General features: G+C 37.6%; 1 protein-coding gene across 4 annotated transcripts in view; it reads left to right on the top strand.

Moving 5' to 3' along the window:
- Positions 1 to 256: 256 nt before the first annotated feature.
- The window catches only part of PPP4R2 (protein phosphatase 4 regulatory subunit 2), a 55,169-nt gene continuing 28,529 nt past the window's right edge, over positions 257 to 26,896 (top strand). Inside the window, exons 1-2 of one of the 4 annotated variants that reach the window (XM_080808275.1) lie at positions 257 to 1,169; positions 1,573 to 1,654. In XM_080808275.1, the coding sequence (XP_080664401.1) occupies positions 1,653 to 1,654 (2 nt within the window). In that variant the 5' untranslated portion in view covers positions 257 to 1,169; positions 1,573 to 1,652. Of the gene's footprint in view, positions 1,170 to 1,572; positions 1,655 to 10,956; positions 11,000 to 26,896 lie in introns of those variants that run through there. The other 3 variants (XM_080808274.1, XM_080808276.1, XM_080808277.1) reach the window with 3 other exon arrangements.

Genomic DNA, 26,896 nt, shown 5'->3' with positions numbered 1-26,896 from the left:
CACGGACCGGGAAAGTAAGGCTCAGAGAGGCTCAGTAAATTGCTCAACATCACACAGCTAGCAAATGCCAAAGACTCAAAATTAGGGCCTGCAGTCCCCGGCCGCGACCAATCCGGCTGGAGTACAGCGCAGGCAAAACAGGGTCCACCACCCGGGGGAAGGCGGGGCGGCGGGCGCCTGCCGGGTCTCCGGCACTGCCCAGGGGGCACGCCCCCGCCGCGCACGCGCTCTCGGGCTCCGGGTCGGGGCGCGCGGCGGGCGCGAGGACGGCGGCGGGGAGCGTGCGCGCGGTGACGTGCCGGGCGCCATGTTGGAGGGCTGGTGGTAGCGGCTCGGGGAGGTGCTCGCTCTCTCGGTCTCGCTCTCTCGCTCGCTTCCCCCGGCTCCCTTCGGTGCCCCCCCCGGTCGCCTGCGTGCCGGAGTGTGTGCGAGGGAGGGGGAGGGCGTCGGGGGGGTGGGGGGAGGCGTTCCGGTCCCCGGGAGACCCGCGGAGGGAGGCGGAGGCTGCGAGGGACTCCGGGAAGCCATGGACGTCGAGAGGCTGCAGGAGGCGCTGAAAGGTGGGGGTAGCTGCCCCCCTCTCCCTTCCTCCTCACCCCCCGCGGCCCCCTCTCCTCTCTCTGGGCAGGGGGCTCTGAGGAGCCGGGCCAGGCTGGAGCGGGGGAGGGGGGGCGCTTCCCCAGCTCCCATCCCCCTCCCACCTCCCCAGGGGCGGGGAGCCCTGTGGGCAGCTCCCTCCCGCCCGGCTCTGGGCTTTGTGTCGGCCGCCGACGTCTGGGCTGGGGGAGGGGAGCCGGGGAAGCTTTGGTAGGGGCCCCAGCCTCTCGCCCACCCCTCCGGGTTGAGGTCGTGGGCCCGCAGCCCCCCTACGGGTAGGCTCCGTTTTCCGTCGGGCCCCCGCACGCCAGGCGTCTGGGTGAGAGAAAAAGTAGTAGGTTTGGGTTGGTGGTGGGAGGGGGGAGAGGGCGGCAGAGCAACTTTAAAGTGTCTCAGGAAGTCTTTTACAGAGCTTCTGAAGTCATTCCTCCACGCGCCCTAATTCTGAGGTGGTCGCCTTCCACGCAACAGGCTTGAGAACGGGTGGTTCTCAAACTTAGAATAGCGTGTGATTTCAGCGTTTTCACAATTATGCATTGACATCGAAAATCATGTGGAAACGGCACCATGAGGTAGCTGCAGTTTCTTAAGACGCAGATTTATGAACTTTACCTAGATAAACAATTTATGGGGGTTGGGGCCTGGGATTTGTATTTTAATTGGTGTCTCAGATAAATCTGGTATTGGTGTTCCCCCGGACTACACTTTGAGAAACTGAATTAAGGATGATCTCTGGAGAAGTTGAGTGCCCCCTTTAGGAGGATTCTTGTTACAACGTGAAGAGACCGGTGTTAGAAGTAGAACTTGTGAGAGTCAGGCGTGAATATTTGGCTGAGAAGCTGATAATATATATATATTTTTAAGTGCTTTTTATATTTGAGAAAGAACTGGGAGTAAAGTTTGTTTTTATAGTGCACTGTAAGTGGTTGATGGACTTTGAAAATACTGATAATTTTTCTTTCTTCCCTTATTTAGATTTTGAGAAGAGGGGAAAAAAGGAAGTTTGTCCTGTTCTGGATCAGTTTCTTTGTCATGTAGCCAAGACTGGAGAGACAATGTGAGTTGAAAACATGTATTTGTTGTTATGGTCGTAGGTATCGTTCAGAATTGTTTAGAAGGGAGGGGAAGTGTATTTCAGAAGAATTGAATAATCTTTCTACAGCTGTACAAGCTCCACTTACTTAAAGCATTTCCTAAGTGCATATGCTTTATTTCCCTTATGCATACTCTGTGATGAGTTTTAAAAATTTGTTAAAATTTCCTTCGTATCTGTGCTTTTGTAGATTTAGAATTTACTAGTATGCAGAGCTAGGGAAAAGAATGCCTATCCTGTTATGACCCTTTTTGGCCCTAACAAACAGGTTTATTTCTGGAATTTTGTGGCTTTGATTCTGTCTCAAATTTTTTTTGTTGGTGGTATTTTCTCATATTGTCCTTTGTCCAGCCTTTTGTTGTCCTATTTATATATGTGAGTGTTTGAAGTGTCACTTCTATTTATTCTCTTGAGGACTTAGGGTGATTATCTGACAAATTCCAGATGCTACAGTTTTGATTGTCCTGTAAACTTTCTAGGATAGCTAACTTGTTACATATGCTCAGCATTTTATTAGGCTTGTTTCCAAATGTTGTGAATCTGAAACTTATACTGTGAAGTTAGGGCTGTTTTCTTAAGTACCATTCCAGTTCTTTGTGTGTGTAGTTTGTGTTGCAGGAGTTGTTTTTGCCATCACTAAGTTAATTTGTAGAAAGCAGTGTGGATTTGGTGACTTGCTTGTACTCTCTTTTTGTAGGGGGTGGGAAGTAGGAAGGAGATAGGTTTCTTTGGGTGCAGTGTTATTAAATGAGCTTTCTTTTGGCTCCCCTATGTCTTGTCTATTTTTAAAATTCTTTTTGAGGCCTACTGTGAGTGTAAGCTTCAGCAAGTGATGTATACTTTCTTGGGCTTTATTAGCAGATGTTCATTTCTCACAAGATGCACTTGTGGTTGTAATATATGTAGCCTTCTAATAACTAGCCTAAATTTAGAAAGGAAAAAAGACCCTCTGATTTAGTAGTATTTAGTAGTCATGTAGATAAGCTGAGTCTCTGTAGTGCTTTATTAAAAATTAACAGGACTGTATCTGTGATGTTTTGAATCTTACATTTTTATTTATTCCACTTAAAAAGTGGAACTCTTTAGGAGAAAAAAATTACATTTGTCTCTGAATTATAGTCTCTCTTAGAATATCTTGATTTTAAAAATTGATGCAACATAACTGGTATTTATGTAGATAAGCTTAAAAATGACTAGTTGCTATCTTTCAAAAATAAATTAATCCCTAAGTCATAAATTCTTAAATCATAAATTCTTAGATTTCCTCTATTTCTTTCAAATTGTCAGTTGGTTCAAGCTTATCCCTCTATAATATCAAGAGGGGAAGCTTTTACTTTCAGAGTTTTGATAAACAAGATTATGTCAGACTATTTGGAGATAAATACTTAAAACCTCTTCTCCTTATCAGGTCTGTACAAACTGGCTTCTCTTTTGATAAACTACATTGGCTGTAAATAGTTGAAAACTTCTGAAAGAAAACTTCTTAATATCCTGTCAGACTGGATCACCATGTGGCTAGGGAAATTTAACCTGATTTTTGTGGACAATTATTTCGTTTGTATAGAAGACTTACACAATTCTGCTCTCCAGTTACTCCCACCCCACATTTATTTACATTCACTAATATTATTTTGTATTAAAATGGTGATGTTAGATTCTTTATAGAATCTGGAAAGTATTTTTAAATTTATCATTAAAGCAGCTGGTGTTTACACGTTTAGCTTTAATCTTTTTGTTCTTAATCGACATGTGCATGCCTTTTGATTCTGAAATTTGCACTTTCTGACATCCACTTTATGGTTAAACTAAGCTTTGTCTAACTTACAAGATTTTAACAAGAAAATGTAAAGAACAGCAGATCAGATCTCTTCCGTGTTTTAGGATGGATGGGTGGCTTGAGATAAGAATTCTGTAGTTTTTATTTTCATTGGTATTTTATAGCAAGAAATCATTAACAGAAGAGATATGTGGACTTTGTTTATGGACAAACATTAGTGACAGCCTAGGCTATTTATTTTCCATTAAAAAAGCCTAATTTGACACTAGGTGTTTTTAGCTTTAGAGAGATTTTAAACTTATAGCATAGGTTTTTACTGAATAGGAGGTTGTAGGAAAATCTAAAAAATACTGGAGCAATTTTCCTTTATGGTCTTTTAAAAATTACCTGTAAACATCTAACGTAGGAAGTTGGGAAAGATGCCAAGACATGGCTTACTAAACTTTAATGAAGACAGATTATCTATCTAAAACAATCTCCAAATTTTGTTGGTTTGGCCACTTCAAGAAACTATTTATTTTTTTAAAATATTTTATTTATTTATTTGACAGAGACCCAGTGAGCAAGGGAACACAAGCAGGGTTAGTGAGAGAGGGAGAATCAGGCTTCCTGCTGAGCAGGGAGCCTGATGCGGGGCTCAGTCCCAGGATCCTGGGATCATGACCTGAGCAGAAGGCAGGAGCTTAATGTCTGAGCCATCCAGGCACCCCTGGAAAAATTATTTTTAATGTTGAAAAGGTTACTTTGTCCTGAAAGTGGGACATTTCCTTAAAGGACACTTTACCAAAGGTAACAGTTTATAGCTTAATGCTAAGTATATAGTATGTGCTGAATAAACAGAAACATATGTGGTAGGTTTCAGTAATGAATTTGAACATTTGATGGGTTTCAGTTGTGAATTTAAACATTTGATAAGTTTTAATTGCAGTTACTCTTTTTGATGGTCATATTGTACCCCTCTTTGGCCTGTGGGAGCCTCTTTCATTTGATCCCAGAGTCCTTTTGACTTGGCTCTTAGTGGTCTTTGAGTGTCCATAGTCTCTGGTATTAGAATATAGTCAGGTTTTTGGTTTTTTTTTTTTTTTTTTTTTTTTGGACACAGAAAGAGAGATCACAAGTAGGCAGGGAAACAGGCTTCCTGCCAAGCGGAGAGCCTGATGTGGGACTCAAGTCTCAGGACCTTGAGACCATGAACTGAGCCGAAGGCAGAGGCTTTACCCACTGAGCCACCCAGGTGCCCCTAGCATATGGTCTCAGCTCATTCCTATCTAGACCTGAAATCAGACATTTCTCAAGAAGCCGTGTCTTTTAGTGGGAAGTAGTGTTTAAAGACTACAACCTGGAGACTGGAGATGCTTATTATTACTGAGTTGGTCATTGTTTCTAGCCTCTTCGGTGGACAGAACTAATAAAATACTACATGATTCATTCTGATGCTTCCCGTTCAAAATCAGGGCTACAGAGTTTTAGTTCTTCCACCCTAACAATTCTGGTTCTCAAGGACATGGGAAAAGTCTAATAATAATACCAACTTCACTGGTGTAGGTAGTAAGAACATCAAAATTGTTCATATATTCTCCCAATTTGTAGCCCCAATTTAAGAAAAGTAGTTGTATCTGTATTATCTGGACATATAGCTATTGCATAAGTTTCTCCTAATCATCATTTGTTCTTATTTTTATAGTAGCTCTGTATCAAATGCACCACCAGTCCTTAGGTCAGTATCTCTAGTCAGTTTGGTTGTTTGAAGTTCATTTTCTCCTGGAGTCTTTTGGCAGAGTTCATGGGACATTTCCCGAGTTTTTATATATTGTTAACAGTTAGTGTCCTGTATTCTTGTGGGTCAGTTTGGAAATAAAATTTTTGGTTCTCATTTTCTGTCCTTGAGTAGCTTAAATATGTTAATTCCATTGTTTCCCCCAACTCAGAGTACCTGTCAAAAAATAATCAGATGATAATCTAATATTCTTTACCTAGTTAAAAGCCATATACTCTTTTTGCCTAGACTCCCAAGGAATTTTTTTCTGTTAAGCGCAGTAATTTTTTGGGACTTTGTTTTAGTGTTGGGCATTTTGGGTCAGTATACTCCGGTATGTGGCATGCTCTTTCAATATGTATTTTCAAATTTTTCATATCTTTAATTTCAGGAAATAAAAATTATTTTCTTTGATTTTCCTTTACAGGGACTCTTTGTATTCTTATGTCAGTCATCTTTGCGTGTCTTCAGTATTCTTTATTTTGTCCTGAATTCCTTTCTTTATTCCTGTTAAAAAAAACAAAAAACAAAAAAATCAAGCTTTGGCGAGGTAAGCTTCATTTATTGAAAATACATAGTTTGCTAAATTTTGACATGTGTCCTCAAAGTTGGACCAGACTGAAGATTCTGAACATACCCATTCATTATTTCCAGAAGTTTCCTCATGCCCTTTTGTAATCTTCCTTCCCTGCGTGTGCTCCTCTTCTCAGGCAACTAAAGATCCACTTTTCGTCACTTTAGTTTGCTTGTGCTAGAATTTTATATAAATGGAATCATACAGTTTGTTGTCTTCGGCTTCTTTTACTCAGCATAATCGAGGTCCATATTTGGTTATCAGCAGTTTATTCCTTTTTGTTTCTGAGTGGTATTCATTATATGGATATCTTACAGGTTTTTTTATAAATTCACTAGTTGATGGACATATGAATTATTTTCAGTTTTTTTATTAGAAAAGCTGTTACAAATATTTGTGTACAGATCTTTGTAGGGACGTAGGCATTCTTTTTTCTTGGATAAAAAACCTAGGAGTTAATTGGCTGGGTCATATGGTAGGTGAATGTTTAATTTCTTGAGAAACTGCCAGGCTTTTCTAGAGTGACTGCACCAGTTTGCATTCCCACCAGTATTAGTGGGAGTTGAGTTAAGGTTTTCCACATCCTTTTCAACATTTATATGGCTCTTCTTTTTTTTGTAGTCATTCTGTTAGGCACATATTGCAGAGTGGTTTTAATTTGTATTTCCCTAATGACTAATCATGTTCAGTATCTTTTCATGTGTTTATTTGCTATTCCTGTATCTTCTTGGTAAACTGGTTCTTCAAGTCTGCCCATTTAAAAATTGAGTTTTCTTACTGGTTTTTGAGAGTTCTGTATATGTTACAGATACAAGACCTTTATCTGACATAGGATTCATAAGTACTGGTACAACTTTTGTGGCTTTTCTTTTCATTCTCTTGATAAGTGTCTTCAAGGTGAAATTTTAAACTCTGTTTTGGTTTTTTAAAAAATGTCTTCCTTTAAAGAACTCTTACTGCGATATCTGTTATGTTCTTTCGTTCTCATGTATTAGCTTAAATGTCTGTTTCCTGAAGTAATTTTTAAAATGTCTAATCATTTGCCGAAATCTATTATAAAACTCATTTTCTGAGTTTCTCTGATTCTGACTTGTATCATTTTTCTCTGTGTCTTTAGCTCATTTTGAAATTGTATCATACAGTTTTGATATGTTTTTGGACAAGTCTTTCTAGGTTCCTTTCATTGTAGGGATGTTTGTTCTCCTTACTCTTTTTTCTTACAGTTACTTTGTACTGGGTTTGAGCTTGATAGTTTTCTGTTGTATATCTTTACATGAAATTAGTTTTCTTGACCTTTGAGGAGGAAATTTGGTTCAGAATAGCTTTCCTGACTTCATAGAGCTTTCTTATTATTTCTTTAAGTATTTAAGAACATGGAGTTTGCTATCTGAAATTTCCAGGTTCTGTTTTCCACTCCTGCTCTTATTTGGACCCTGTATTTCCTTCATCTTTATTGTCCTCTTCTCCACATCCTGGTGTCATCTCTGGATGGGAGCCCTGGTGGGTCCCTTTCAGGATCACATTGGAGCAAGACTGCTGTTCCTTCACTGTGGGTCCCTTTTGTTTACTCACTAGCGGAGTAGGTATAGCCCATTCAGGTCCAGCTGCTATGCTCAAATTGCCCTGTTATGATTTCTAGTGATTGCTTGTTGACAGTTTTGTGCTTCTCCTTTTCCTAGGCCTTACAGGTGCACCATGACCTCTCTTTACTTTCTTTTGTTCAGAACCTGATAAGGTATGGGTCATGTAACTGTCACTTTTTCTTAACCCTTTATTCTTTGGGGTTTGTGAGGTTCGCTACCTTCTTAGCTAGTTTTTGTATTGTGTTGTTTTTTCAGGTAGTTTAACTGTAAACTTTTTTTTTTTGTTGGTTTTTGGCTTTGCTGTCTAGTTATGTCTGATATATGGGGTTTTGGAGGGATAGAAAACTGAAGTACCATTGTCACCCTCTCATAATTATACTTCTTATGAAAACTTGTTACTTTCCTCATCTATGAAGTAGAAATAATAGTATTTCATAGTATAAGTACTTAATACATGGAAAGCTTATCATATCACTTGGTGAAACAGTAAATGCTCAATAAATAGTAGTTACTGTGTTGACAGTGCTTATATTGAGTCTGGATTGTCCCCACGCCCCTACCTCGCCCCCTGCAATTTGAAATTTTGTGTGTTGAGCAATTTTGACATCATAGTAAGAAAATAAAAGGTTACCTAAAAGTAGTTAACTACAGCTGAGACCTCCTTATTGTAAATAAAAATCTCCTTAAGCGATGAGGCTGTTAGATCTTTCTTCTCTGGATTTCTTTAGGGAATTTTGTTTGTCACTTGGTATTTACTGAACAGTAGTATATGCTGAACATTGTTTCTAAAATGTCAGTCTCCCAGGGCACCTGGGTGGCGCACTCGCACTCATTTGAGCAGCGGATTCTTGGTTTCTGCTCAGGTCATGATCTGAGTTAGGGCTGTGCTTGGGATTCTCTCCCTCTGCCCCTTCTGCTCATGTGTGCTCACTCTTTCTCTAAATCCCCCCAAAATATTTTTTTAAAAAGTCAGCCTCCTATACTGCCTTCATAATATTTGCCACAGCCTTGTAATATCTATGTAAATATTTAATACTATTTTCTAGTTTGGCTTACTTTTTTCCAGATTTTTTTCAAATAGAAAAATATTATAGAAGTTAAGCCTTCATTTTATCTCTCCACAGAAATGTAGTCACTATGTTAATTTTTTTCCTCTTGTGAGAAAGATCTGAAACCACTGGTTTGTTGCATTGGTTACATCTTTCTAAGTCAGTACTTATACTCTAAATCTATAAATACTAAAATAATGTACTCACTATGAATTTTCCTTGTGTCACCTAAAGTCCTGTCATGTACCACCATCACAGTGGTACACAGACAAAGCACAGATTTTCATTAAATATTAGTTAAGTGGGTGCGCTTTTGTTTCACATGTTCCAGTAACTGCGATGATTAAGGTATAAACATGAAAATTTTAGTCATTTTCATTTGTTTCATCATGTCATGCTATAAACCTGATGTGTCATGCATACTGCAGAAAATCTATTGACGCCTTGGAAGCTAGACATGTCAACTTTGTTTTCTCTGTACAGTTAATTTAAAATTTTCAGTCTCTTTGGTGTGCAGGTGAGCTCATATTTTCCGTGTTCAGTCCCTATTTTTACTAGTAGTTGGTTAGTTCCATAATTTCATGAGAGTTAGCATGTGGTAATATTCTTGGAAGGAGCATGGCTTGAATTCTGAAATTAGGTTGGCGACTTCTCTCCATGAATTTGGGCACGTTATTTGTGAGCCTGTTCCCTCACTTGAAAAATGGTTTTTTTACCATATAGTTGCCTCAGCTCTTGTGAGGACTTTAAATAGAAGGATGTACCTATAAATACTAAAATTTGGAGTAAAAATTAGAATTGTCTATATGTCGGGCATAAACAGTGAATTTGGTTTAAGATACAAGCCTGAGGTATACTGTGTCTTAGGGAAAGAGCTCTGGTTTGAGTCAACACAAGACCTGGGTTTGAATTCCTACCTCTACCACTTATTCTGTGACCAAGGCTGAGTTCTCTGTGCTTTAATTTTCTCATTATACATCTGAAGTGCTTAATACAGTGAATGGTGCAAATTGACAACCCACTCTCATTCCCACCCCTAAATGGAAGTTGCTATAACTATTTTATTTCCCATTATTTAAATCACTTAAATTACCGTGGGCCACAGTTGGCTAAGATAGTAAATGAGGGGCTTGTAATCGATGATCTCCAAGGTTCCTCCCAGCTTGAAAACCATATAGGAGTCTGTGTTGTGGCAGTTACTTTGGGAGTAGTATTGCAGCAGTAGTGATTAAGAGTGAAGAGTGGGGCATAGTGATTGTGGTTGATGTTAAAAATGTCTGCTGATGGTGAAAGATGTTAACTGTTGGGATTATATTGCAGAGGTGAATGGTTTGGAGACCAAAAAAGATTAAAAAAAAAAAAAATGGAGAATCAGTTGTGTATACCTGGATGAGAAAGACCAGTCATGGTTAACCACTTTAATTCATCAGAGCCACAAAGAGGTTCACAGAATGCTGTTCTTAGTGCCACCTGTATACACACCTGTGTATATCTACATCCAGAGGTCCTCTTTGTGCCTGCCAATTGATGAATGCATCAGTTCATAATGCTTATGGAATATTACTGGAAGTCTGTCAGAAACTCCATGTTGCTTCAAAACATCTTATTAGTAAGAAGTTAAGGATTTTATGATCCACATTTACTGTGCTTTCCCTCTGTTTTGTGGACTGTAGGTCTTTTACTTTAATGATATGGGAGTTTGTGAGTGAAAAGTGTGTGTGTCTGTCTGCATCCTTCTGCCTGTATCTTTCTGTACCAAAATCAAGTTTCAGTATCAATAGCAAACAAAACAAAACACAAAACCCTTAAATGTATTCAGTGACTAAAGCAGTAGAGGCAGTTGAAGAGGAGAATGTTGGCTGTTACTTCATTTAATACATATGTTTGTGAAAGCATTTTGCTTTAAAAATACCCAGTGAATCTGAGAAATATATTTTAGATCTTCATTTTTGCTAGGGTTTTAAATGTGTTTAGTTGCTTTTCTTTGCTTTCTCTGGTTTCACCCACAGCAGTCCTGTTTATATTATCAGGCTGCCTGGGTTTGGCACTGCTTGTGTGGAATCTACCTTGTGTAATAGGTACTTCTGTAACCCAAGCTCAAAGTCCAGTCCTACCAGATGCACTGAGTATTATTGAGAGATTACACCACTGACTATAAAGTGAAAAATAGTTAAGTGTCAAATTAGTAATGATGTAAAATAATGGTAATTACTGCCCCCAGTTCTTTTTCAAAATGTACCATATATATGACAGTGTAGTAGGGCTTTTTTGTTACCACTTACCAGTGTGTCTTTGGGGAGGGGGGTGGAGAAAAGCTTTATTGACAGGCTCTGTGGTACAGTGAAGATGCTCTTGGAGGTGAATTTGTGAGGGTATCTCTCTTGACTCTGTGTTTATAATCTGCTTGACCCTAGCTTAGAAAACAATCTTGGTGAAAATTTTAGTTTCCTTATAATCTATGTGAATGACCATGATGGAATAGGTTAGTTACTTAAGCCGCCTTTTTCTTCAGGTCCCCCGCTGAAAATGTGAAACAACACTTAACTTCACGGAGTTTTTTGAAATAGCAGGTATTCAGTAAATCTTAGATTCCTTATTTTGTTTTTAGATTGATATGAAAATAAAAATTAGCAGTACTAAAAATTAATTTAATACCAGCTTTGATACTTAAAAGGTTTACAGCTTACTGAAATGAAGTCCTAAGAATAAAAACATTGACCAGTTACAGTGATCTCTCTTCAGGCCCAAGACTTCCCTAAATCTCATCAAACTTTTTTATACTTGGGACTGAGCTAGTTACTCATTTTGCTTTCTAAAACTTTGCTTTAGCTATTATATTTTCCTTCTTTGCTATAACTAGATCTGACTTAGACTTCTTCAGACATACAGTACATTGTACTTTCTTTTTCTGTCTCCCTATGATTTGTCTAGGCTCCTTGCAGCTTCTGGGTATCTTGAGTATTTTTGACCCTTTTAAAATTTAATTCTCCAAATGTTACTTCTTGTTGTGTGTGGTGCTTCTCAATAAACTCCTTTGTGGAGTCTTAGATTGATTTTAAGCTCGTGAACCTGAAATGGGGATTTGTCTTTAAGGGTCTAGAGTTTTCACATAGGACTTGTGTTTGGGTTAAAGTGGTTTTTCTTCGTGAAAGGCAAACTTTGAGTAAACATTTTGTGCCAGACACGGTCAGATGTTTCATATGTGTATCTTGATTTGATCTTTACAACTACTTTCTGAAGTAGGTATCTCTGCTTTTTAAAAGCACATACTGAGACTTACACATCTTAAAAAGTTTTAAGATAGTGCATCTGGTGAGTGTCAGAATTGGAATTTAAACTCAGGCATTCTGCCTTTAGGTCCTCTCGTAGCCTGTACTTTTATACTCCTTGTCCCATGTTGTCTTCTCACATCTTTCCTCTTTTTTTTTTTTTTTTTTAAGATTTTATTTATTTATTCATGAGAAACAGAGAAGCAGAGGGAGAAGCAGGTTCCTTGCTGAGCAGGGAGCCCAGTGCAGGACTCCATCCAGGACCCTGGGATCATGACCTGAGCCTAAGGCAGACGCTTAACCCAGGCACCCTACATCTTTCCTCTTTACTGAAGCACTCTGAGAATTCTTTTAAAACCTTGAGAATTTGAAATTATGCTTTTGACAGGAATCTGTTAATAGTTATTTCTGAGATGTTCTTGCTTCTTATCTAATCCTGACTAATGTACGGGTCCAGCTTTCCTTTCCTTGTGGCATACCATGATAGGATCTTCTAAGCACTGACATGTCTTAGTTTCCTGGGGATTGTGGCAAATATGGGGAGGTTGGGTGTGGTAATTTCTGATTTAAGAAAAAAATGTGTCAGAAGATACTTTACTGGAAGAGTCAGTAAGGTAAGTTACTTGTTATACTTTTTTTTTTTTAACTTGCTATACTTTTGACATTTGTGATTTAGACTATTTTCCAGTAACCTCAAAGGCTGAAAATTTTAATAATTGTAATTTTTCGGACATGTAAATTTAAAGTGTATAGGTGATAAGACTGATGTATATTTTAGTTGGAATTGGAAGTATGAGCCTAGCTTTCTTTTCAATATATGTGTTTTGGATTTGTTACTCTTAACCAACCAAAAATCTTAACCTCTCAATATTGGGAGGTAGGTGGTAAGATTTCTATTTACAGATGAAAAATATGGAGAAAAATATGCTATAGAAGAATTTGGTATTTGAGAGGTATAAGCTATTGTGAGTACATTTGTAATTTTTGCGTTATTGTATATCTCTAAGAGGGAGGGTGAGATAGCTTGTTAACTGATGAAATATTTCTGTTCAGAATTGTTTGTGTGTACTAAAGTGAATTTGACATTTTTTGAGATTGTTTTATTCTGGTCTTATTTTAGGAATACTGTCCATGGTGACTGCAGGGTGATTTTTGAGATTATGGCTATTTTGTCTCAAGGTAGTTAATTATCTGGAGACAGGTCCACCTTTTTTAGGGACTTTGCACAGCAGAGTATTTCTGCAACAAGTAATCTTGAATGTGGGTATAATGTGGCCTAGTTTTCTTTTTTCCTCAGTAAGTGCTGTTAGTGAATTCAGGGTTTTCCTATTCAGGAGCTATTGTAAGGGAAGTAGTCTTTGTCTCCCTCCTCTGTAGATACTGATAGCTCTCTAGGCTTGCCTGTTTATTTTAGAAGGTTCATAGGGATACTTGTCACTTTAGCCAGTTTTCTTGTAAATATTATCTGTGACATTTGATTTTGCTATCTTAGTTGCTGTAGGATATGACAGAAATCAGTGCCACAGTTACGATGTGGTCTCTTTATATATATATTTTTTAAGATTTTATTTATTTATTTATTTGAAAGAGATCACGGGTAGGCAGAGAAGCAGGCAGAGAGAGAGAGAGAGAGAGAGGGAAGCACGCTCCCTGCTGAGCAGAGGGCCTGACGCTGGGCTCGATCCCAGGAACCTGAGATCATGATCTGAGCTGAAAGCAGAGGCTTAACCCACTGAGCCACCAGGCGCCGATGTGGTCACTTTAAAAATTATTTTTTGACAAAATTTTAGGTGCGTAGACAGGTGGTAAATTTTAATATTTGTAGTCTTAAATATTTTAAGAATCTCGAATATGGAGACTACAGTACATACATTTTCTGTTTACATCACCATTTTGGTTAAGGAGAAATTTGGTGAAAATAACTGCATGGTGAGTTTAATGGATCACATGGATTAAATAATTCTTGTGCCCATACTGTGAAAAAACTCATGTACAAAGATTATGGGAATCAGTACTGCTTAGATAAGCTTATCTAATTAAAGGTTTTTTTATTTTAGTGCTAACAACAAAAAATCAAACTATACTTTTAACCTTTTTCTTATATAGTAACAAAATCTTTCTGTGTATGTGTAAATGTGTGTATGTTAATTCTTTTTAAAAAACACGTAATATCAAACTTGGGCAGTTTCCCTTTTGCTACCTCCTATATTTGGATATCTTACCAAAACAGAAGTTTGCTTCATTGTTTTTATAGGTTGCATAGAATTCCATATTTTGGGACATACCATAAGTTATTTAACCTATCCTTCTTTGATGGTTCTTTAGATTGTTTACAGTTGTAAAACAATTCAGAAAGTGCCTAAGTGAGCATATTTACATTGACACAGATGGAAGAATGGAATCTATAGGTTGATATTTATGGGCATTATTTTTTTGTCAGGTATTGCCAGCTGGCCTTCCAAAAAGTTTTTTCAACATAACGCTTATACAAGCGCTATAGGAAAGTTATTTCTCTACCGCTGTTAGCACCGGGCATTATTAGGCTTTTAAATCTGAAAATCTGATAGATGGAAAATGGTATCTTGTTTTAATTTGCTTTCTTTTATTTTGTGCCTACCTCTTTCCATTTGTTTATTTCCAATTATAGTTTCTGTCTTCCTCATTTATGAAGTTAGGATTTGTTTTTCAGGGTTTCTGCTAAATTTTTTGATAAAAATAACAAATTAGCCCGATGAAGTTAGTTCTAAATAATTACACTTCTTTGTATTAGGAATAATTTGCGTTTAAGACAGTCTCAAGCAGCGAGTTGTTTAAAAAAGATGGTCATGACTATATAGCAAAGAATAGTTTTTGTAATGATTGGATTGGGTTGTTATTTCTGGCATATATCTGTCTTTTTAGGCACAATCCATGGACAAGTAGTCATATTTATCAGTAAAAGAGACCTCAGATAACAAAGTATGAGCTGTGTCTTTTTAATTTTTATGACTGTATTTGAAATTTTGTTCTTGTAAATTTTTTCTTCGCAATCTAGTTCTGGCATTTTTTTGTAAATAGGCCAAAACAAACCAGTTATTTTCAGGAAAAAAACTACATTTTGCTCTTCAGTTGACTGAATACTGAGAGCACTCTGAGATTGCAGAAATGTCCTAGAGTTCTGGTACTCAAGCAGGAAGAATAAAAATACCACCTACAAAAATGGACTTACCTTCAGATTGTTCTTCTTTTTAAAATAAGTTTTGAAAAAAATTAGTTTTGAATATATATATTCTTGTATTTAAATGTAAGTAAAATACTTGATCTTACCTATGGTATTTATGTAAACTCGCAGGACTTTGCAGTAATTAACAGTAAAACTAATTGAAGGTATTTGAGATTTTTGAGATGTGGGCTTTTTCTGCAAGTTTTCATTTAATTCTGTAATACTTGTCTTTACTTTCCTTTTCCAAAATTTACGGCAGTGGTTCTCAATCAGGGATGAAAATGACTAGAGACTGTTTCAGTTGGTACTAGCGAGGGGATGCTACTGAAAATGGGTAGTGGCCAGGGATGCTGTGCATTGCACAGGATAACTCCCAACAACAGAGTATTACCAGACCCAAAATGTCAGTGGTGCTGAGATTGAAAGATTCTACTTCATAGGAAAAAGCATACATCAAGCTTTAAAATGTGTCTTATAGTTTGTTCTTTCACCTGTGAAATAAAAACTGATGGGTATGATCAAAATCTTTAACCATGTCTTCTAGTTTTACCTTTGGAATTCTATTTGAGAAACTTAATAAAGTTTAATTTTGAGAAATAAATATTACTTGTCAAAGATTCATAGTCTTAATTATAAGTGTTATTCTTGATTTTCAGTGAAGGTGAAAGTTGCAGATGTTTGCCTCTTACCTAATCAAATATGTCTGGAAAATTCTGTCTCTCCTTTACTCTTACTCTCTGAGCACTTCTGACATTACATGTGTGGGCTTTCAGGAAATTCTGTAACACCAGCTGAATGTCCTACAGTTCAATTCACTTCTGACACTATCTACCTGGGGTTAATGTCAGATCTCATAAATTAAGGGCTTAATCTTAAAAGACTGTCTCTCTTCTACCCTGATGCTAGTCACACATCTGGGTTGTTACCTGTGGTTTGGATCAGCAGGCTGAAAAATCAGAGGTTTCCATGACTTTGTCCTTGGGTTCTATTAATTTGCTAGAGTGGCTCCCAGCACTCAAGAAAACTGTTTACTTAACTAGATTACTGGTTTATTACACTGGATATTGAAGGATACAAATGAAGAGCCTGATGAAGAGATAACATAGGGTGAAGCCTGGCAGGATCCTGAGCATAGAAGCTTTTGTCCATGTGAAGTTTGGGGTGCACCACCCTCCCAGCATGTGAATGCATTCTTGTTCTTGATTCTGGAAGCTCTCTGAATCTAGTTTATAGATTTCTGTGGAGGCTTCATCATGTAGGCATGATTGATTATTCACTCCAATTCTAGCCCCTCTCCTCTCTTTGGAGAATGGGAATGGAGAATGGCAGTGCTGAAAGTTCCAAATTGATTCTCACTTGGTCTTTGTGATACCAGCCCCCATGCAGGAGCCCATCAATCGCCTCATTAGAGTCGCTTCATTAGAACAGAAGCTGTTTCTATCACTCAGGAAAGTCCAGAGATTTTAAGAGTGCCTTGTCAGGAACTGGGGCCACAGACTCTATAATAGAGCAGAAGTTTGTCCTAGCACCCCTGTTTTACAAGGCTTTTAAGAGCTCTGTGTTAGGAACTAGGGACAGATACATATAAAATTATTCACAAATACATACATTAGCTAGCTTCATGGGATGAGTCTTAATATACATTGGGAAGAGAGAAGCTTTAATTCTTCATTTTAGTGAAAAAGTACTAGCTTTGTGTGTTAATATTAGCTACTCTGTATATACTTAACATATAATTTCCCTTACTTCTGCTCATTGATAGCTTGGCAGCTCTGTATTTCAGGGACAAAATCATAGGCCTTAATTTGGCTGATGCATCAGCAGGACATTAGTGGTAGCAGTGTTGACCACTTCTTCCACATCCAAAGATGCTAATTGCCCTAGCCTCTGGAGAAGTCCCCTTGCATACTAACCCTTGAAAGGGAAGGATTAGATACATCGAGTCTGGAAAGGGTGAAAGAAAGATAAATTAGTTATTCCTGTCATCTTTCAGATTTAACTGCACATTAAAGTGAGGACTCTCTTCATTATCCATGCATTTCATAAACAAACTGACAGGATCATGGCAGAAGTTGGAAGTACAAAGTGGAGAGGCCTACCAAACCTGCATATTTTACTGCAGTTACTAGTAACAGTTCATTAAATATGGTACAAGTGGTAAACTGGGTGGAACACCAGGTGAACAGATGTAGACCAGGACTGTTCTAACTAGGATGTATGGTCATTCTGCTTTGTTCCCTTTAAAGTCTCCCTTGTTAACATTATTAGTTAATATCATTCCTTCTTATACTTCTGTTCTTCCAATGAGGCAAATATTGTCTTACTCATTAAAGTTCTTTCTTGATTTGGGCTCTTCTTAACTTTCCAATCTTTTGCCACCATTTGTAACTTGACCAAATTATTTGCATTTCACTGAATGTGCAGTGCTGTATTCTGCTAGTATTAAATTCTAATAGCATCTTCCTGTTGATTGCCTCTGATGTTCTTCTTCATGGCATAACCTTCACTTGTCTTTTAAGATTGTTCAGATAGCTCTATTCAAATACATAGTAATCTGCTGAAAACTTTCTCAGATCCCCCTTTCTTAATGGAAACCACCATATTTCTGATGTGCACTGATCACATTTTTTATTGCAGCTGTTTGCTTACTAATCTGTTTCTACTTGTGGTTTCCCAAGTGTTGAGAGGGCTGAAATTGCCTTGCTGAGAATGTGACAAAGTAGGAGCTGGATTAAATATGTAAGTGGAAGAAAAAGCAAAATCACACCTGTCTTCATCTGTTAAAGAAGTATTCTTTCTAACTTTAGAAAATAATAGAAACTACTGTAGCCAAATTCAGAGATTGTGTACGTGAGAGAGAGAGGGAAGGATGGTGGGAGAGATAAAAGGAGCTTGATTTCTCTTCCCTTTCAGTTTCCGTATGTCTAAAATCTATTTAGACAAAGGTAACTTTGCCTTCCCAGATTTTCAAACAACATAGTAACTTTGCCTTCATAAATTTTCCATTTATTGTTTTCTGCTCTATGTTATGGGTGTTTTATTACAACCATTATTTCTCTACCAAGCTAGGCTTCTTAGAAGTCATAATTTGGTTTTTGATCTTTATATCCTTCTGTAGTGTATGTCACTGTTTCTTCAATAGTTGACTTGCTGTCTTAGCTTAGGTTATAGTAACAAAATAACATAGATTGGATGGTTTCAATTACAAATGATTTTCTCACAGTTATGGAGGCTGGATGTCTGAAATCAGGGTGCCAGCATGTTTGGGCTTTGGTGAGGACTCTTTCCTCATTTGCAGAAGGCCACCTTCTTGATCTGTCATATGACAAGAGGAAAGGAGAGAAGAGGGGGGTATGGGAGAGGCGAAATAGAGAAAGAGCAAGCAACCTCTGTCTCTGGTGTCTCCTAGTAAGGACATTAATTCCATCATAAGGGCCTTACCCCATGGGCTCATCTATACCTAATTGCCTCCCAAAGATATCATCTCCAAATACTGTCATATTGTGTCTTAGGGCTTCAACATAAAAATTATGGGAAGGCACATATGGTCCATCACATTTGCAACTGATTTGTGCAGTTAGTACATCTTTATCTCTTTTTATATCTACTTATTAGATTCAGGTATGCAGATATATTCTTGAAATTTTTAAATTTCGTTGAGTTTTGTTAAATATTTTAGGTGTACCCTGTTTAAAGGAAAAATGGGAAAGAAAAAGGGCTGGGATTTATTGAAAGCGTACTACATGATCATTCATATGATATTCTGTGTAAGATATGCTGGTGTGAAATTTCCTGAATGTTGAAGTTCCTTTTGTTTTCTTCTCACCACTTAGTTTTTGTTTGATAATGTTATGTTTGTTTATGTTCCTTCATTCCTTCCCATTTCCTGAGGTGTTAACTTAAATCAGCAGACATTGAGCATATATATATGCTGTGCCACATACTGTCCTAGTTGCTGGGAGTGTACTGGCGAGCAAACAAACCATAGTTGCTTATAGTATTTGTTATTTTAGCTTTATAGTATTATATTTCATATGATATTTTGCTTGCTGCTTTTATCAACATTCACCTGTATCAAATATATTATCTTCATTTTTAAAATTAGGATCGAAACTTTAAGTTTAGTTCCTTTAGAGAGTAATTTTTTTCAGTTGACCCTTAAATTAGCATATGCTATGAGCCTAAGACTAATCAGCTATAGAAGGGGTAAACCAATAATAATAATTTTTGTCATAGATTTCTGATTTTCTATTTTGAGTAGGGAGAAGAAAGCTTTAGTTTCAAGAGATAATAATAGCCTTTATAATGTATGAAGTGGTATAGAGCTTGGTTAGATTATATGAGAATAGAATTGAAGTTACTTTAAATTTCTGCTTTTCAGATTTTTTTCTGCTTTGTGTGTGTGTGTGTATATATATATATATATATTCCAGATATTTCTCAAAATTTTGACATAATCACAGATTTTATTAAAACTAAGGTTTGGGATGCCTGGATGGTTCATTTGGTTGCGTGTCATCTCAGGTCGTGATCTCAGGGGTCCTGAAGTGGAGCCCTGCATCAGGAGCTGTGCTTCTGGCTCAGCACTCAGCACAGAGTCTGTTTAGGATTCTCCTCTTCTCCCTCTGCCCCTCCCTTTGTTTGCATGCTCACATGAGCTCTCTCTCTCTCTCCTTGTTTTTCTCTCTGAAATAACTAAAATCTTAAAAAAAAAAAAAAAAGAAAAAAGGTTTAACCCCAGAGTTTGTTACCCCCCCAATTTTTTATTTATTTGTTTATTTGAAGTTATTATTTTTTTTTAATTTGACAGAGACACAGTGAGAGAGGGAATACAAGCAAGGGGGAGTGGGAGAGGGAGAAGCAGGCTTCCCGCTGAGAGGGGAGCGGGGAGCCTGATGCATATCTCAATCCCAGGACCCTGAGATCATGACCTGAACCAAAGGCAGACACTAATGATTGAGCCACCCAGGAGCCCCCCAAAAAGATATTTTTAAATTAAAATTAAGATAAATTTTCTTCATTGGCATATGTTTTTCTGTGTTTTAATAGCTCTGAAATTTAATGTCTATCAAATATCAGTAATGGTCTAGAATTCTTAAAATATTGTAAAGTTTCAAAATGGGTCCTGATTTAGGGTCACCTGGGTGGCTCAGTCATAAGCGTCTGCCTTTGGCTCAGGCCTGGCCCTGGGATCTAGCCTCCTGTTGTGGGGGGGGTCCTTGCTCAGCAGGATGACTGCTTCTCCCCCTCTCTCTGCCCCTCCCCCTCCTTGTGTTCTTTCTCTCTTTCAAATAAATCTTAAAAAAAAAAAACAAAAACCAATTGTTCCTGATTTAGGCTTGATGCGTATGGTGCTGTTAGAGCTTTGGTTTTAGGAAAAGCATATAAAATTTAAGTATTGGATGGCTAGTACAGTTTGAAAGTATTATTCATTCTTAAAAAAAAAAGGCTTCTGAGTATTCAGTGTAAGATTGACTTAATTATTAGCATATTTCAAGTCAAGTTTTAAGAAACATAACTATATTGCTTTTATATTTAGTTGGTAGTCTTCAGAAGTTGTTTATATTGTTATAAGGATTTATGGATAAAATCATATTGTTATTTGTGATTCTTAGAGATTTTGCTTTTTAAAAATTTATAGTTGAACAGTACAAAACTTTTAAGTTATAGAATCATGTCAGTGGGATGTTTTCTAAATGTGCTAATTTTTTAAATTACTGAATTTCTTATGTTAAGAAATGTGGCTGGGTATTTAAAATGTATTTTTTATTATAAAAGTAGGATACCTATGTAAAACAATTCGAACAATGCAGTTTTTCATAAAAGAAAGAAGTGACAGTTTCTCCATTTGTGTGCCCCAGAATTTGCTGAATTTTTATATTCATTCAGTAAAATACAAAATGGAAGTGAGAACTTAGTAGCTTAAAAAAGCCACAAGGAAAAACTAAAACATACTTGAGCAAACCCTTTGTGTTCTAAGGAATTAAATTCATATTTTTAAGGGATAGTTGGAAAAGAAATGCCAGTAGCCCTTTAAAAACACTGTTTTGGATCAGCTTTGCTTTGTAATATTCGGTTTGAAGATTTTTATTTCTCTATTAGAAAATTTCGCCATCAGTAACATAATTTTTCTTAGTTTATAATTTCTTTAAAGATTTTATTTTTATTCATTTATAAAGATTTTATTTATTTACTTGACAGAGAGAGATCACAAGTAGGTAGAGAGAGAGAGGAGGAAGCAGGCTCCCCGTGGAACAGAGAGCCCGATGTGGGGCTCTATCCCAGAACCCTGGGATCATGACCTGAGCTGAAGGCAGAGGCTTTAACCCACTGAGCCACCCAGGCACCCCAAGATTTTATTTTTTATTTGACACAGAGAGAGATCACAAGTAGGCAGAGAAGCAGGCAGAGAGAGAGGAGGAAGCAGGCTCCCTGCTGAGCCGAGAGCCTGATGAGATGCTGCAAGGCTTTAACCCACTGAGCCTCCCAGGCGCCCCTTAGTTTATAATTTCTCTGCCTTAATTTTAAGCAATTACCTTTTTTAATACTATTTTTAATATTCCCATTAAAAATAAGAACTTCATAGATATGATTGGCTGAAATGTACAACCTTCTTCAGACACTAAATTCATAACTATATACATTTTTAAGTTTAGTTCTAATTTCTGATCTAGGAAAATCAAGGTTTTTGAAGACATTGGATATTTATATTCACACTATAATCAAGGGATAAGGTGCTAATAAAGAAGAAAACAGTAATAAAGTTACTTAATAGTAGTGATCTGTCATAAAGACAGTCAGTGTATATAACAACATATAGGGTCTGTGACATTCTGAATTACGTGTAGAGAACAAAACTAAAACCCAGAATCTCTAAATACTGTGGGTAGTCTCTTAGACTGAATGTTCAGATGGTTCATTTGGCAGTGTCCACTTAGACTTGAATTAATTTTAGTGTCACAACATTTTAAATATTAAAATATTTAGGAGTGAATGTAGGAAATAGAGGTGAACTTTTACGTTGTAATTTGAAAATCCAGAAGAGGCTTTTTTTCTCAGCTCAGGTTTTTGCTTAAAGATCAAGCATTAAATATTTAATCCTCAAAGAATATATGGTTTTTTGAAAGCATCAAATTAATGTAAAGCTTTTTTGCTTACAAGCAAAACAGACTGACTTTGGTTCTCTTAAGCCCAAAAGAAAATGAGAGAAGAGACAGATTTTTTGGAAGTATTCTGAGATAGAATTTAGAATCAGAGGTTGGGTTAAACTATCAAGCCAAGGATATGAGAATGGGGTACCACAGGCTGGACTGGAAGTTGCTGGATGTTTCTTTTCAGTTCCTGCCAAAGAGATGATTTATTTAGTCCACTAACTTCCAGTCTCTTTTCTCTGCATATTTCACATTTCTGGGGTGAAATGTCCAATTGGCTAACCCCAGGATTTAATCCAGTTTTTGCAGGGGAGGGGTTAAGTAATACGGACAGGGAAAGAATTGATTCCTTGAGCATCATTTTTGTGTATTATATCTCTTTCTAAGAAAGTGGGAGCCATGAGCTGGGGAGCCAGCCTCATTGGTATAAGCTGTAGCAAGCATATGTGCATGCATGTACAGTATCCTCAGTTCATACAGGTAAAGTATTAAAATTATTATCTTAAAACTGTTAATGAGATTATAACTGTGACTTGCGAGAAAGAATCCTTCTTTATTGTGAGAAGTTCATTGATCTTAACATCTCTGAGTTGTGGATTTGAAGCGTAGTTTTTGCTTACATTCCTGTCAAAGTGTTTCTAACAAAAGACAGTTCCCACCCAAAAGAAAAAATTCTGTTGCATGATGCTTAGCTTCATGGAACCTCACAAGAGGGAAAAAAAATCTAGAACCTAGTGATTATGGTCTGGGCAGAATATAATAGTTGCTTTAAGGGAGTAAGAAAGTGCTTCAGGAGTAAGAAGTTGATTTCTGAGGATTAAGGATGGCTTCCTGAGACAGGAGGCAGTTTAGCTCAATCCAGCTGGAGGAGAAAATGAGCAAAGCCAAGAGAAAACATGTGGTTATGAAGGTGTATTTGGGATAAATCAGAGTGTCTTGCTAATACATAGAATTTTGCATTTACAAAGATTTTACAAGTTATTGGAGGATTTTTGTTTTTAGTAGAGAGATAAAGCAGAACTTTGTCTTGGGGAAACTGGTGTCTAATTTAGGTGAGGTAGGGAAATCAGGAGGCCGTTATGGGAATTTAGGATAGAGGAAATGAGAGCTTGAAATAGGGCAATGTTAGTGGAAATGGACATGAAGATTCTCACACAGTGGGTTTACAGTTCTGTGGACATTATCAATCATTTTCATCTTGCCCAGGTTTCTTTGTAGTCTTTTCTAAATTGTTCCTAAACTGCAGTTTACTTTTTCTGTTTAGTCTCTAATCTATGCTATTAGCAGTGGTCCTGCTACAATGTAAATATCGTGTTATTCCCATGGTTAAAATTTTTATGCACCCTCCTCCTTCCTAAGTTAAAATTTAAAATCTTTATCATGATGTTCTAAGGTGTATATGATTGTGTTTCTGCTTAATTTGCTATTCCCCAGTTTCCTCCTTTTGTTTTTTTCCTGCTTTCCTAAACTACTCAGAGTTCTGTGGTGGATCATCCTCTCTCATCTCAGTGACTTTGCACATTCTGTTGCCCTCTGCCTGGAGCAGGTACCTCTCTTTTCCTTTGTGCTCATCTTTTTAAGATACATAGAAAAGTCTACATGTAGGCAAGTTTTAGCCCAGTAAGTAGAATACTTTATGATTGCTTCCATTGTTGTATGTATAGATTTTGTTAACGCTGTCTTTTTTGTTTAGATTGTGAATTCCCTGAAGGCAGGTTGACTCTTACATCTTTTCCTATTACAGAGTAGCTTAGAGATGCATATTTGCCCACCTTTCCTCCCTCCCTGTAACTAGATGTCATGATTTTCCAAGAGTTTGGATTCTGAAGCCAAAATGCTTAGGTTTAAAATCCTGGCTTTGCCACATACTAGTTGTGCAATCATGGGCAGGTTATTTAACCTCTTTGTTTCTTAGTTGCATACTGATGATGAGACCAGTGAAATAATGCTGCCTAACTCATAGGGTGGTTGTGAGGATTGAATTAATATGTCCAAAGCGCTAAGACCAGTGTCTGACATAAGTGGTTTTATGTTTGCTCCTTTTTCTGTTATGCATTGTAGTTTAAATACACATTTGTACTCCTGTTGCAAAAACAGTTGCACATACAGTACTTCCTAAATCTGTTTGTAAAGTGGTATGTTCCTGATTTTTTTTTCTACTGTAGGTGGGTTGTTATTATTATTCCCACCAAAGCAGGCTTCAGAATATTCACCAAATAATTACTGAGTACTTCCTGTCTGTCAGACATATTCTTGGTAGTTGTGATATATTTCTATATATATAGGTGAACAAACCTGTGGGCAGGTAGTAAATAATTATGTATTATGTTACTTCATTGTAAGGGCAGTGGAAAAATATGAAGGGTAGGGGAAGTGAGTGTTAAGATTGGAGAGGAACTTGTAATTTTAAATAGGGTGGTTAGACTAAGCTTTATGTGGTAGGAGAGCATTCCAGGCAGAGGAATCCTTCCACACAAAAGTCCTTAAGTAAGAGTGTGTCCTGCCTTTTCACAGACTAACCAGGAGGTCACTGTGGCTGGTATAGACTGACCAGGGAGAGGAGGTCAGAGAGGTAAAGGGGTTTGGAGTTAGCTTTTGTAAGACATTGTGGACCATTGTAAGGACATTGGGTTTTACTCTGAATGAAGTTGGGAGCCATTGTGGAGTTCTGAGTAGAGAAGTGACATTATCAGACTTAAGTGTTAAGAGGATTGTTTTACAAATGGTGTTCAAGATGAAGGTAATGCTATTATTGAAGAATGATAGTGGTTCAGGTATCTGGAGGTGGTGAAGATTAGTCATAATCTTTATATATTTTGAAGGTACAACTGACAGGATTTCCTGTAGATAGGCTGTGGTGTACGAAAGAAAAGTAGTCAAGAATGACTCAAGGGTTTTGCCTAAGCAGCTAGAAGATGGAATTTCATCACGCATGCTGTGGGAAAGGCTGCGGCAGGGGCAGTTTATGGGAAAGATCAGGAGTTCAGTTTTGGACACGCTGAATTTTAAATTGAGGTAGAACATGTGGTTGGTTGGATGATGAATGGGGAGATCAGGAGATATAATGGGCATATAGATGATATGTAAAATCTCCAGACTGGATAAGATCCCCAAGCCTGGGCAGAGAAGAGTTATTCCGAATTTGGCTTACTCTAGAGTTAGAAGTTTGGGAAACCTGTAAAGGAAAATGAGCAACAACGTCCAGTAATTTAAAAGAATATAATTAAGGAAGGATGGTCATCTGTGTGAAATACTCTTTATAGGCTAATTAAGGATGAAGTGTGAGAATTGACCTTTGGGTTTAGCAGTATGGAGGTCATTGATGACTTTGTTTTTTTTTTTTTTTTTTTTTTTTAAGATTTTACTTATTTATTTCACAGACAGAGATTACAAGTAGGCAGAGAGGCAGGCAGAGAGAGAGGGGGAAGCAGGCTCCCCGCCGAGCAGAGAGCCCGATGCGGGGCTCGATCCCAGGACCCTGGGATCATGACCCGAGCCGAAGGCAGAGGCTTTAAACCACTGAGCCACCCAGGTGCCCCCATTGATGACTTTGTTAAGAGCAGAGTAATTTTTAGTGGTGGGGCTGAACCCTTCTTTGGAGTGGGTTTGAGAGATAACAGGAGGGAGACAACCCTTTTAAGGAATTTTCTTGCCAAGGACAGCAAATAAATAATGCAGGGGATAGGAGGGTAAGTGGAAATTTTTGAGATAGGAGAAATACTGACATATTTGCATGGTAATGGAAATGATCTGTTAGAGATTACAAAGTAGGTATAGATGTAGTTGACAGGAGAAAGGGGAGAATTACCCAAGTGATGCTCCTGAGTAGGTGCACAAAAGGAGAGAATCTGATATGTTAATAGATGAGAGAATGAATAGTACATCTGTGATTACAATTGGGAATTCAGTGTGTGTGTATGAGATCCTGCTAGTAGGTGAATAAATGTGGTGGAACTCTGGATATTGTTCACTGCTTTACTTTTATAAGTGAAGCAGAAAGCAAAGTCAATGAGTGTGATGTTGAGGAAGAACTCATTGGGGGTTTGAGGAGGATGATATAAAATAGTTATCTATAAGAGCCTGAGAGTGAATAAACTGGGGGGAAATTTATTACCTGTCAGCATTAATAGTGTACTTGAGTCCAACTAGCATGGTGGTGCAGTTTTCTGTAACTTTCGTGTTCCTTCTGGGCACAGATTTGGTGGGGATAACATATAACTGGTGTAGTTGATTTTGTGAGCACAGTGAAGGCAAAGAGGGTTTAGAGAGTCAACTGTATGCACAGTTTAATTTAAACGGGATAATGAAGAGAGTGGGTGTCAGAGGGGTTGAGGAATAGTTAAAAGGGAGAAGATCAATGCATTGGAGATCCTGGTGGAGTCAGTTTTTGGAGAAAGTGCAATAGTAGGTTTTCTAGTTCACCAGGAACTGCAAAACATATAACTAAGGTTTGACAAAGCTAGGTGATATACAGGTGTTTTTTGCTATTCTCTCTTCTTATCTGTTAGCTGCAATACTTCATTTATTTACTTATTTGTTTGGTTTTTTTTTGAAGGAAATAGTTTTGTTAAATGGTGGAAAAAGGAATATTGGATAAAAGATTTTCTCCTCTTGGGACGCCTGGGTGGCTCAGTTGGTTAAGCGGCTGCCTTCGGCTCAGGTCATGATCCCAGCGTCCTGGGATCGAGTCCCACATCGGGCTCCTTGCTCCGCAGGGAGCCTGCTTCTCCCTCTGCCACTCTGTCTGCCTGTGCTCACTCTCTCTCTCTCTGACAAATAAATAAATAAAATCTTTAAAAAAAAAAAAAAAAAAAAAAAAAAAAAAAGATTTTCTCCTCTAATGAA

Source organism: Martes martes (genome assembly GCF_963455335.1).
Source record: "Martes martes genome assembly, chromosome: 1".
Taxonomy (NCBI): domain Eukaryota; kingdom Metazoa; phylum Chordata; class Mammalia; order Carnivora; family Mustelidae; genus Martes; species Martes martes.
The sequence above is the reverse complement of the archived record's forward strand: the minus strand, read 5'-3'. Positions and strand labels throughout refer to the sequence as shown.